Source organism: Anthonomus grandis, chromosome 3 (genome assembly GCF_022605725.1).
Source record: "Anthonomus grandis grandis chromosome 3, icAntGran1.3, whole genome shotgun sequence".
Classification (NCBI taxonomy): Eukaryota; Metazoa; Arthropoda; class Insecta; order Coleoptera; family Curculionidae; genus Anthonomus; species Anthonomus grandis.
The window spans coordinates 23,468,337-23,482,109 of NC_065548.1; the positions used below are offsets into that span (position 1 = coordinate 23,468,337).

The window sequence follows — 13,773 nt, forward strand, 5'->3', positions numbered from 1 at the left end:
AACTCACGTAAATTTGAATCATATTATGACTGGACAGCATCCTGGTTCATACAGTGCCGCTGTATGTATTTTGAATAGTCGGCACGCCGACTCGGCCGCTGTGTCTGTCTCCGCCCTAAGAGGTGATTAAACAAGTCATTTGCAACAAAAAAGTCGTATAACATTTTTTCTGGTATTTAACATTTTTTGATTTTATCAAATTTCTTTGTTTTTTTTTTATATACACAAGAATATCTCCGTTATTCTTACCACCAATTAAATTTGCTATAAGATGGGTATATTTAAGTTTTTAAGTAATTTTTTATACCGGGTGTTATCAGAAGTTATATCTAACATTTGGGAAATGTGCAAAATTAGTGGTATCTTCTTCGTTGTCGTTTTTCTAAAATTTGGTAAATAGGGACATGTTTTTTTTCAGCAAAAACTACTGCATTTAATATGCTTTCCAATGATATACTTACTTTTGTGATAGCTATTTGTTTTCACAGCAATATCATGGGCAAAAGAAAGAACACCACAAAAATTGAAAATTTTCAGATTTTATATTTCTTGATGATGATTTAGAAGATGATGATGATTGAGAAGAGAGTGTGGTTCAGCGTATTGAAGAAGAACCTGATATTAGTATTAGACAAATTGCTTTGGCGGAAAAACACATCACTTAAAAATGTAGCGAAAAGTTTTAAGGTAATCAGTTCTATCTCAATAATTACCAAAGAGTTTAAGGCTGGTTCCTGCGGATTACGCTCCAAAATAGCATATTGCAATTAGCTACTTATTGCAGAAGTGGGTAGAAACTTTCATAATTTATACTGTTCATCGATGAATCGGGATTTACTCAATATTTACCCTCCACAATGTGCATTAAAGGCAAATTGAAAATCCTCATGCCATTATTCAATCGAGATATTGATGCAGGCGTTCAAGTTGATGTTGAAACCCAATAAATTAAACATTTATAAAATAAGTTAATATATAAATTAAAATTTTTATTTAAGTAGCTTTTCAATTTAAGCTAAATGCCTTTTGATGACAGGATATGAATTTTGAAAGTTTCTATGGCTTAACTTAATTTTTTCTAATGAACTATAGAATTTCATATGCATTGCAAATTTTCTTCAAACGCTGTTTGCTCGAAAATTTTGCCGTTTGCTAGATTTCATGATTTTGTGATGGTTAGTTCAAGAATTATGAGCAAAAAATCACTTTAGTAGCGCCATCTAGTCCAGCGTCTCTTCCTCAGGAGGCAGGAAAAAAAATTATTTAAACTTTTATCTTAAAATAACGTGTATACACGTTACGCCCCTGAAGTAGCGGCCGAGTGTTTTGTAACACCCTGTATATACATGCAGAATGGTTAAAAATAAAAAGTTTAAAAGCAGATTACCACAATATTGAAACCATACAAGAAGTTAATAGGAATAAAATATTACTCATTTACAAGATGTAATCTATAGAAAACTTTTGTATCTATATAACTGTGTATTAAATTTGTTTTATTTACAGTTCTTTTATTTGTTTACTAAATTTGTAAGACAATAATAATAGGCTATCTATTGGGCTATCTACGGATCTCTGAATAGTAATGTTATTGGTTTTGTTTATATTGCTACATTATATACAGATGGGTAATTAAATTCTCCTTTCAATGCATCTTTTTATTGCTTCTTGAAAAAATAACAAAACCTGTTAATTTATATATTGGAAAAGTCTTTTGTGCTTTATTTTCACTTTCGTAAATCTCACGCAGGGGTGAACTTCATCCCTTGAATGCAAATAACAAAAAAATTATGTTTTCTGGATTTATCGCTTTAAACTGTAAATGTTTAAATTTAACTTTATTATTTGAAGAAAAAAGTAATTAAACGTACTAGTTTTCTTTCTTTTGTGAAATGCCTTTTGTGTTTACAACTTTTGAATTTTTTTTCTTCTTTCTTTACTTCAATTTATTACCTCTCATCGAAATCTTTGTGACTAAATTGTATACTTTATCCTAAAATGGTTTAATCAAGTGCAGAAAGAGTATCGCTGATTGAACTGTAATACGAAAATGGTAGATGTGCTAAAGTTGCACCTCAGATATTTAATCAAATGGATCCGGAGAATGAACATTTTTAGCGAAAATAGATAATTGAGTTGGTGGCAATGTTTTTGGGAGACAGGATCAGTTGCAAACCGAAAACCAATTGCTCCAAATCGATGGATAGTCGATAATCGATGGAAACGAACCTATGGACATTGCTGTTTTGGGCAAAGGTAATATGGACCCTACATGAAGCACTAGGAAATTATTTTTAGTTTGTTACATACCTCATACGAATATTTTATGCAGAATTGTAAAGATAATAGAAACGTATCATCCATTTTTTGATGAGACCGTGACTTTGTGTTCTTACCTTTGTTTAGAATTGTAAAGATACATAAATTTTACTCCTACAAACTTCATTTTGTACAAAAATTGAACGAAGATGATTTTGACAGACGTTTAGAATTTTGCGAGTTTATGACCAAACCAATAATAAATAATCCAAATTTAATATTTAACGTAACGAAGAGTATTCGTTTTTTCTAATCTGTTAACTGTCACAATAGTCGATACTGGCTGACAATTTGAAACCTGCATTGACAAAAACGTTATAAAATAATAATAATTCAATTTCTGCAGATGTTAACAAGATGATGGACCTCCTCATTAAATCTTGAATACATTTGCTGTTAGAGAATACATAGAAGAGGACCAATAAAGTGGCAAAGATCACAAGAGTTGACTCCTTTAGATTTTTTTTTATGAGCGAAAATCAAAAATAAAACTCGGCCAGAGTCAATAAATGAATTGTATGCCAGCGTATCATTGATGAATGCCGTCCATTATACCAGAAATGAACAAAATCTTTATTTTTGTATGGATGCATGAGGCCAAAACGTTGAGCATTTATTGTCATAAACAATGAATTATAAACAAAATTTCCCTTTTTTTGTCTTTTTTTTCCTTATCTTCGATGATAAATGTAAAAAATATATCCTTATTTTGTTTCTGAAAAGACAATTTCATGACCATTAAATTGAAGTATACCAATATGAAGTTTTACTCATTTTCGTGTCGAATTTATTTTTAAATTCCGTCAGAAGTGCGGAAAAAAACCAGAAAAAAGACTTCTACGATAAAAATGGACTAACAAAAAAAATTAGCGGGTTATAACATTATTTTAAGAACCAATAAATTGTTAAATAAAGAGAAATAGTTTTTTAATTATTCTTTTTTCTTATTTTGTCAAAAATGGCTGCAAAAAAAGTTAAAGAAGACATCTTTAAAAAGAGGTTTCAATTTAAAAAAAAAACCTATAACATAATTGACGCGTAATCCCGTTTAAGATTTTGGGGTTAGAGAGCTCATCTTCGCGAGGGGGTTAAAATCGCAAAGTTGATGAAATGCACAAAATCTTTGCTCCTCGAAATAAAATCGACGATTTCTTTTAAGAAGCGGTATATGAAATATCAGCCTTGTGTCGTTTTGATTGATCCACCTTGTATATAATGTAAGTCCATTTTCATCGGATCATTGTTTAATTAATTTTATATTAATAATAAGGGTCTTTTATTATGAAACTACCAATTTACAAAAAATAGTAACTTAATATACCATAATGATAAATATGAATCACGACCGAGGTTCAGTTTATTTCCTCTTGATAGCGCTTGAAAAAATATCTGTTCTTCCACTCTAGCGCTATAACTCATATAATACTAACAAATCCTAATTTTTATCTAACTAAAAATTAAATATCAAAATGTCTTTAGCTTAAAATTTTACCCACATCCATATTACACAAAATAACATATACCATTTAATTTTTTTTGTGTAAGTAAATGCTTACATAGAATTTATATTTGATGAAGTTGAGAGTAGAAACTATTTAGAACTACTCTTAAACCTCGATTTTTTAAAATAATTTAAGCGTATGTGAAAGTGCTTAATATGTTCGTATACCATGAATAAACCTCAGACAGCTTTTTTGTTGTCTTGGAATTCAAGTTAAATCTTCCTGTTTTAAGTAAGGTTATAGTTTTTTTAAATTTATATATCCTCTTTGCATTGCTATGCAATCAAATTTTGAGTTTTGAAAAGTGAGATGGGTGTAGAATCATACCAGATACCAAACTAACTTCACTCGATGTCTGCACATCATTTAAATAAAGAAATATTTTACTTATAACAGCTTTATCGATTTAGTCCAGAGGGAACAAAACATGTATTTATGTGGAGTGTTGCAGCACAAAAAAGCCGAATGGGAATTAGATACATATGGCACTTCCACAGATATCTCAAAAAATATTTCTTCCCAAAAAGCTGCCTGCCTTCTTGTATTTGATTTACGTTAGTATGGTGTACACTTAGTTAATTTAAATAAGCCAGTATTTGAAGGTATATCCTTTTTGAGTTAAGCGAATCAGGAGAATTACTAATTTAATCGCTTAATAGCCTACCTTGTTTTGTTTCATGGTCAGATCATGCAACAGTGGTTATCACTAAATTAGTCAGAAAACATCAGTTAGGGTCCTTGAATTTTTTTTATAAGGATTCTCAACATAAAATGTTAAAGGGTAACTAAAAATACTTCGGTCATCCTCCACTAAATTTATTTAAAAATTATTAATCCGACATGTTTCGGACATATAACATGTCCATCATCAGGGATACTATAAAAGAACCAAGGAAACTTATAAGATATAGATTCAAATTGTTAAATTACAAAAGGTATTAAAACTACTTACACAAATTAAGGAGTTCCGTTAATACATCTTATAGATATAGTGCCTCAAACAACGTTAAAACTACTAAAAATAGCATCTAAAATAATGATAAAAGCTTAATTAATTAACAAATAATTGGACGTTGAAGACATAAAACTTATATTACGATACATGATAATGAGACCAAACCTGGATCTACAAAAACCTTAAAATCACATCATTACGACAATACGATAATTATTTTGTAAACAAGAACTGAGATCAAAAACTTTAAGTTTTTTAGTGTGTAAAGAATATATATCAAATAATTAATATTAGATTAAACAGCCGCAGTTATAATTTTAAATTTTACTGTTAAATATAGATACAGGATTTTTATGGGACATAATTAATTCAAATAAAAACCATTTTTTTCGCTTTTTATTAAATAATTTACAGTGATTAAAATGAATTTATAAACTAGTTTTTATTTGTAAGTATCAAAATCACCATTTATGTCGATATAATCTCTTTTAAATTACTCTTCATCAACTTCAAACTTAATTGTAACAATTCCCTTTAAACCAGCTTCAATTACGTCATCTTTCTTTACTGCTCCAACTCCAGCTGGTGTACCAATTAAAATTAGATCACCCACTTCCAAAGTAAAATATTTTGAGATGTACGATATAAGTTGAGGTACGTTAAATACCAAATTTTTTGTGTTGTCTGGAAAATAATGGTTATAAATTTTTTGTTTAATTTTCAGATACAGGCTGTAAAAAATTTCATTTATCAATCAAATCACCATTGGGATCTTGCGCACTGTAAAATACGAAGATTAAATTAGGCTAAACTAGGGTAATTTTTTTGAAGTCCTAGAGATATCGGAAGAAATCTAAATTTTGAAATATAGTTTTTCTCAGAACTTTAAAGGAGTTAAAATGCGGTAAAGAGATCATTTTTGACTTTTTTTAATTTTTTTAGTTGTGACCACTAAAATCATCTTAAAATTGTTTTTTTTTAAATGACGAATATAATTTTAATACGAATGTCGTTTAATAGATACTTGGAACTCGGGGTTATGAACTCGGGGTACTGAAACTTGGGGTTATGATAAACAAGAAGATTTTTCGGATTCTACCGCACTTCATTGCTCCAAGTCTAAAAAGTCCATTGTCCTAAAATTGTATATTCCTTAAATATTTATAATCCAAATAAACGAGATGATTTTTTTACAGTTCTATTCTGACATTTTTCTCAAACAATTGAAATTCCTTTAAACGAGAAATGCCACTTTATTACGATCGTCTAAACTACCTTGATCTAGATGGATTTGTATTGAACATAATTGAAGTTTCTTACTTTTCACATGTATTCTACATAATTGGGAAGCCCAGTATTACAAAAACGTAGTACCTCTCTTGCAAAATCGATTTTAAAATAATTTGCATACATTTATTGGCACTTTTCGCTGCTTCAGAGTCGTACTTGGAGCTGTTATGGGAAATATTTGAAATATTTTTACAATAACAACCCGTCAAATCAATATATACAGGGTGTTAATTAGGTATGTACAATAAATTTGACAGGCGATTCTTTGAGTAACTCTAAGACAAAAAGTTCAAATAAACATGTGTCTGCTTCGTTTAAAAGATAAAAATTTCCAAAAGAAACTTTTTCCCATGTTTCTTGTGTGGTCTAAAGATATGCAATTAAGTGCATTTAATTTTTTTCTCGAAAACTAAGCAATTTACGAAAAGAATTTAAGACGAGAAAAGCTGTAGATTAATTGGTTTATCTAAAAAAAATAAAAATCCGTAAAAGTCAGTGACGTGCAATTCTCTACTCAAAAATAGTAATTTAAGTATCGCTCGGGACGCCACTGAACTTACTAAATTTAATTAAACTAGGACACCTGCCCACACCTTACTAGTATAAATTATACAGAGAACTTACCACAAAAGTGAATAAAGGATATTTAAGAAATTCACGAACATCCATTTTTTTATTTCAGTTTAACATCCTGTATCTCGTAAACGAACCGTTGCGGACACATGTTTATTTGAACTTTTTATCTTATAATTACTCAAATAATCGCCTAACAAATTTATTGTACGTACTTAATTAACACCCCTGTATATTAAAATAAATCTTTACCTTTTTGCCATTGCTCCCCATTTACGTTTAACCATAAGTCAACATTATTTGGATCCGGAATTTTTTCTTTAGGAATAAATTTGCTGACCGGACATGCAGTATCGAACGCTTTGGCAATTGCCCAACTCTTATTCGGTTTCTGAGAAAATCAATGATTTTTTGGATTTTTTTTTGAAGATCGGTTGATGACTTACGATTTGACATATTGCTGCCATATCCAATACGGTACAATATCCGCCAACGTAATTCATGGCTTCTGCTTCAGATACATGTTTACATTTTTTTCCGATAATAACTCCGAGTTCGATTTCTTCATTTACATTGGTAAATCCTTTGGGAATCTAAGTATAGACAAAAGTAATCAGGGTAAATTCATAAACGTCCATAAATTCCGTACCACAATTTTATTACCCTCCGTAATATAGGCACTTGGAGCCTTTAAAAATATTTCTGGTTCTGTAGGGAGAGATCTTCCCGTATACTTCACGAAGGAACTAAAAAATAGAATTTATTCATGCTTTATTTGGATATATAGTACTCCTTTTCCCGAAGAAATTACAAAATAGTAAATCTGCATTTAACCTTGAATCTGTTTTGCTTTTGTTTAAAAAAATAAATAACATTAAATACAGTTTAATTAAATTTGTATTTAAAAAAACAAATTTAATAAGTAAAGATATTATCTCCATTTAATTAGTTTTAATTTAAAAATATTAAATCCAACACAAGATTGTGGCATTGCTTAAACGTCTCTATTACTGTACTTGAGAGATACCAAACTTGACAAACAAAATAGTTATTCATTTTATGCAATACCAATATTATACTTCAAATTAATATATAGTCAAATAATGATTTATTCTTACTGGTAGTTTGCACCTGCCCCAATAACTTTTCTGCCATATTGTACGAAATTTTCCAAGGAACTCATCTTTTTCTTACTTCAAACTATTCTGGAATCAATTTTACACTAATAATATGACAAGCATTTCACCGCTTAAATTGATCAACTAATTGTCTAATCTCGTCACTTATATCAAAAGGTAACTGTAAAGTGCAAATAATGATATTGTTTTACATATTAATTGCAAAACATACTGTTAGAGTAAATAACAATTTTATTGTTTATTGAATTGAATTGAAGTTTAATGAATAAACTTACTACATAATGTATTTAGCAATTTGTATTTTAGTAATTTTTAACTTTATCCAAATGTCTAATTATTATAATTTATACATCAGAACAATTAGCAAAAAAAAACCAGGAAAGATTATAGTTCTAATCATTCAGTCAGATTTAATTTATCTTTCATTTCATTTGCCGACATATTGTAATTGTAAATTTTGACTTTTCTCATTATTTTCTAGTCTTGGATTTTTAAATCTGCTGATTTGGTGCAGTTTGCTCTTGTATTTAATTAATGACTTTTATTTTATTAGTTTTAATATATAATTTTGGGTAACAATCAAAGATTTTGTGATTGTTTTACTTGCTACACTCCAAGCAACAATATCAGAGGGATTCGTAATTCGAATGTAGTCTTAAATCCGATTACCAATACAAAAACATATAAACTAGGTAGGTATGTTTTTTCCGAATTTACCCCACGAGAAAATTGGCCAGTAGTTATAATTTTTGTTTAAACACTGATTTTCTTCAAATTCAATATTTTTAGAAAATTTTTTTTTTACATTGACAAATCTAAAGCTGCATAGAATTTTCCGTAGAAATCAATATTTTTTTCTCTTGATTAATATAATAATAACTAAGAATAATTTCTCCATTTTCATTTTAAATAAACGTCAATCAAGAGTTTCTTTTCTTATAGTAAGCCAGGAAATATAGTCAATTGAAATTAAAACAACAATATCCCACATTAACATATCTATTTTTGTATTTTTAAGCAGCTTCATCTACTTCAAATTTTATATGTACACCCCCTACAATACCTCCTTCTATGACATCACCCTTTTTTACAGGACCCATTCCCGGTGGTGATCCAGTTATGATGACATCATTTGGTTCCAATGTAATGTATTGGGAAATGTATGATACCAAGTATGGAATATTAAAAAGTAAATCAGAAGTATTTCCTAAAAATTTAAAGTTTTTGAGTTTATTTCGAGCAGATATTATTAATATTTCTACAGTTTTACAATGGCAACTTATATTTATGCACTGGATCTTCTTTACAAATTATTTTTTTTTTGGGTATTTTGGATATTTTTAAAACATTCACAATTATGCTGCTTCACTGATTCATTTTTAAGTAATTTTTGAATGTAAAAGATTTGGTTTAAATAAGACACATAACAATTTTCTTTTATCCAGACGCAAAAATTGTTGTAAAATTGTATATCTGTATATTAGTAAATGGATTTTATTATAATTTCTATATCGTACCATTTTGAATTTCTTTACCATTAACTTTACACCAAAGTTGCACATTGTGTGGGTCAGCTATGTCAGTTTTCGGGATGAATTTACTAACTGGACAAGCAGTATCAAAAGCCTTAGATAAAGTCCAGCTACCACCAGTTTGTCTGGCAGGAGTCTAAAAAAAGGTAGATAATATTTATAAATAATTAGATCATATAGATAGAGTATTTGTTCTACACCAATATAGACCTTAACTTCAGCGTATGATTGGAACTTGGACATACAGTGTGACTTTAACTGGAATAAATTCAGTTAAAACTAATCAAATTTTATCTCGCAAAATTCCGTCCGAAGAGACTCGTCGATTTTTGTTTTTTTTTTCACATTTCAAGATAGTTTTTGTATTTTTTCACCTACAGGGGGGGTCCAAATTAACCCCAACTTTTTTTTTTCGAATGGAAAGCCACTTTTTTTAAACTGTCATAATAGTTTTATTTAGTTTTAACTGAATTTATTCCAGTTAAAGTCACCACATAAGTATATAATATAAGTGTTATTAAATATTTTTCCTATCCCAATATAATATTATTGTAATTCAGTTTTATTTTTTCCCAGTTTTATTGATGTTATGCCTTATGATTTTCTTTATGTATGGTGCTAGGTCTCACTTTCGAGCAAAATTTTAGCAAATATTTAAAAAAAGTCTACCAGATTGAAAGGGAGTTAACAAATTTTCCAGGACTAACACATTTCAGTTTAGGATATAGGAGATATATGCAATCGTCCATTTAAATTAAAAATGTATTCTATACCATTCATTTTAAAATAAATTATATAGTGTTCTCCACCCCATCTTAATAAAGGAGCTATCCGACATGGAAATATCTGGAATATACATCAAATGGATAAGATCTTATCTGATTAACCGTCTGCCACAAGTGAATATATGTGGAACATTCTCAAGAAAAGTGAATGAAACGATGTCACTATAGATGCACCAAAACTTCAAAAGGTCTATTGTACTACGGATGTACAGGAGAAATTGTCAGAGTTCAGCAGCAACAACGATTTATAAGCAGATCTTGACAATCTCAACAACAGGTGAAAATCTAAAAATCATGCAGCAAAATGCAAGCCAGTGGTTTTTTTATGGAAGTGAAGTAGCCCACTTTACGGACGTGTATCTGTAATATAGGAAATGATGAGACTGAGCTTTTGTTATATAAAAAGCATAGTTCTCATCAGAAAAGTCTCACACAGTAAAAAAATATACTTAGCACATATTGAAGGCATTTTAATTTCCAATGTATCGTGTATCAGTTTAGTTTCAAATAGCTATATATTGTAATAATATGTATAACTTTGATATTTCAACTATTTTTGCAAGATGCAACCTATTATATTAACAGGAATTATATTAGTTATACTTAAGTCAAATACTTTTAAAATGGCATCTTTTCTTTTTATTTAAAATTTTGTAGATTACAACCTTGCATAGAGGTTTCAGCAAAGAAAATTCAGCAAAACATCTTCCAATCCACTGGTTAGGATAATGATCATCCAACCATTCCCTATCAGAACTACATAATGTGGAGATGCTCCCTCCTATTGGAATTGTAGTAAGTGTTCTTCTGAAGATCATTTTCCATAAATGTCCTTCTGATTTTCTAATACCCACACTATTAGTGGTTCAATAGACCTCTGTGGCATTTCAACATAAAGGTTGCCATTAAATTTTCTGGTATAATTATTGAGCCGGTGCCTGATAACATCGTTTCCTAATATACCAGCCCAAAAATAAATTTTTTGAGGGTACTGGGTATGCCCTTCACTTAACCCTCTTTCTATTTAAGATTTTTGGTGTGTATCTTACCCTGCTTGTGTGAATGGACCTATTAGAAAATAGCCAAAATATTTTCTGGTTCTTTCCCAACATTTCTACTTTAGGTGGACCGAAGTTTACAGTGATTATAAATATTATCACAACAGTACTAACTGCACAATGCATTAGGGTACTGTTACAAAACTCATTAATATCTTCTTAAACTTTAGCAATAGGCTGCAGTAGTTCAAAATTGATTAGAAAAACCACAGTTAACAAAAATAATGTTAAAATAGCCTGCAATAATTATCTAATATCTCAGTACTGTGTTGCCAATATAGATACCAGAAAAAAAACTTCAATGAGAAAATTCTCACTTTATTCTCAATGCCCCATGGGATTATAAGATGTTCTCTATATAATTTCTGGATAAAAAATAGATTTCCTATGATTGCTTGTTTGGTCTATAGAGAGTGTTATAAATCCCATTTCAGGAAAATTCTCACTCTACCCTGACGATTTATTATAGTGTGCCTATTATATGTTCAGGAAAATGTGACTGATTATGCAACATATGCTCATACCCACCGGCACTTTACCAGAAATAATAACTCCTTAATACCACCTTTCCATCGGCTCTCCAGATCAAGAACTGTGGTTTCACACTACGAACTGAAATTTTTTAAGGAAGGCTCTGGCAGCCTCTGTAAGGGTTGTCACTTTGTATATTCAAAAATAAATTAAAGATATCTTAAGTAACAACCCTTTTTACTCATTTGAGGAATTTCTTTACTCCACTGTGGCTTTTTAGGAGTATTATGTTTTTCATGTTTATATTGTATTTTTGTTAAAGCTGCTTTGTATTTGTTAGTATTTCTTAATACTTAAACCTTGATGTATTTTTCTTTTAATTGTGGATTACATTATTATATTATATAGTTACTGCATGGATTTTATTATTATAATTTTAATTGTAATACTTTTTTTTCTGTATTTTGACTTGCATTAGACTTTGTACTTTTTGACATAAATAAATAAATAAAATTATTTATATATAAAATAGACTTATGAAAATCTTACCAAAGTACTTATTGCTGTCATATCCAATGCTATGCAATATCCGCCTACATATTCCATTGCCTTACTTTCTGTTACATTTTTACATCTTTGGCCAATAACTATACCCAGTTCTATTTCTTCGTTTACTATAAAATCTTTTGGTAACTAAAATTTTATTCAGATATAATTAAATTAAATTTCAATTTTAAATATACAGATGATTTTGTGGGTTATACTTACTATTATTTTTTCACCCTCAGTAATATATGAACTTAGCGGTTTTATGAAGAAATCTGGAATTTTAGGGTGAGGTTTGTTTAAAACTTTAAGTAATGACCTAAAAATGGATTAAATCCGTTATAGTTGGGTGCAGTTTATAGATATTTGTTCTTACTTATAATTTGCAGCAACTCCAATACATTTTGTACCATTTTTTACAAAGTTTTCTAAAGAATTTCCCGCTGTCGACATGGTTCTTTGACTAATCATATCACATACTTTACATGTAACTTTTATAGAAGAAAAATAATTTTTATTCATGATTATGTAATAATTATTAATGAAAGAAAAATACTAATTTAAAATTGTACATTTATCTTAGTTAAGCAACATAATTTAACATCACAGTTTTGATAAGATAAAATAATAAATTTAGCTAAATATATTGCACAAGACCAAAACCAAAAAGTTCCTTTTATTATTTTTGTTTATTTTGTAAATTAGAAGTTTTGTTTTGGTGGCAAAAATGTTTGAAAACAGAACGTCAATGATTTTGACGTAAATGACGTTTGTATTCCTTGACTTTAAATAATGTTCGCGGATGTTAAGTTTTCGAACAAAATCAATATTAAGCCTAGTTCGTACGCACGCCAATTAAGAATAATGTTCTTTTAAAAGGCGACCAAACTGGATCACTATTATTTAGAATTCACTTCATTGCAAAATTAACAAATCCTCTTTTAGCAAGTAGCTAATCGAGTTTGTGAACATCATTTCATACAACTTTCTTCATCATTTCATTCAATTTCATTTTCTTCCTAATGTTGGTTATTGTCTTTTTATTTTCAAATAAAAAGACATTGATATTGAATTCTTTGCATTCAATAATTTAGATATAAAGTATACATAAAATATACATGGCTTTTGTAGTAGTTTTGTCCAGTGTGTAGGCTCCCGGCTGTAGATGTTATGGCTTAATGGAATCATGGCAAAAAACCTTGCTATTATTCCAGTTAATGATCGCTCTATTCCATAATATCTTTTGTGTTTTTGAATCTAATCCTGATTTAGGCTTGTATTGTAATAGGGTAACTTTTTTTTGTAGGAGACCATGTTTGTTTGCCGGTTTTTGGAGGATTATTTTTCCGACGTCATTGTGGCGTTCAGTCTATTCGTTTGGAGCCATATTTTGGCACCCATTTAGAATATGTTCTAATTTTTCCACATCCTCGACATTAATTTTCAATATTTGCTAGATTAATAGCATATTTTTATAGTTTTCTGTTGGCATTACTTTATCTTGAATGGCTAGTAGATATCGCTCGAATTCAGTGAATAAGTCGACTTAACTCAGCCAATTGTTTGACGCATATATGTCATTCAATTGTCAAACATATTCAAG

General features: G+C 29.4%; 2 protein-coding genes across 2 annotated transcripts; both read right to left on the reverse strand.

The window, feature by feature from the left end:
* Positions 1–4,792: 4,792 nt before the first annotated feature.
* On the reverse strand, positions 4,793–7,844 carry LOC126733916 (acylpyruvase FAHD1, mitochondrial-like). The gene is made up of 5 exons (XM_050437382.1): positions 7,758–7,844; positions 7,289–7,385; positions 7,086–7,232; positions 6,892–7,030; positions 4,793–5,460 (listed from the first exon to the last, which is right to left on the reverse strand). The coding sequence occupies exons 1-5, from the start codon at positions 7,820–7,822 to the stop codon at positions 5,270–5,272; spliced, it is 639 nt and encodes a 212-aa protein (XP_050293339.1). The 5' UTR covers positions 7,823–7,844; the 3' UTR covers positions 4,793–5,269.
* A 917-nt stretch (positions 7,845–8,761) lies between these two features.
* LOC126733915 (acylpyruvase FAHD1, mitochondrial-like) lies at positions 8,762–12,895 on the reverse strand. Its single transcript, XM_050437381.1, has 5 exons — positions 12,547–12,895; positions 12,393–12,489; positions 12,174–12,317; positions 9,296–9,446; positions 8,762–8,985 (listed from the first exon to the last, which is right to left on the reverse strand). Exons 1-5 carry the CDS (start codon positions 12,690–12,692, stop codon positions 8,792–8,794), a joined length of 732 nt encoding a protein of 243 aa, XP_050293338.1. The 5' UTR covers positions 12,693–12,895; the 3' UTR covers positions 8,762–8,791.
* Between the last annotated feature and the right edge of the window lie 878 nt (positions 12,896–13,773).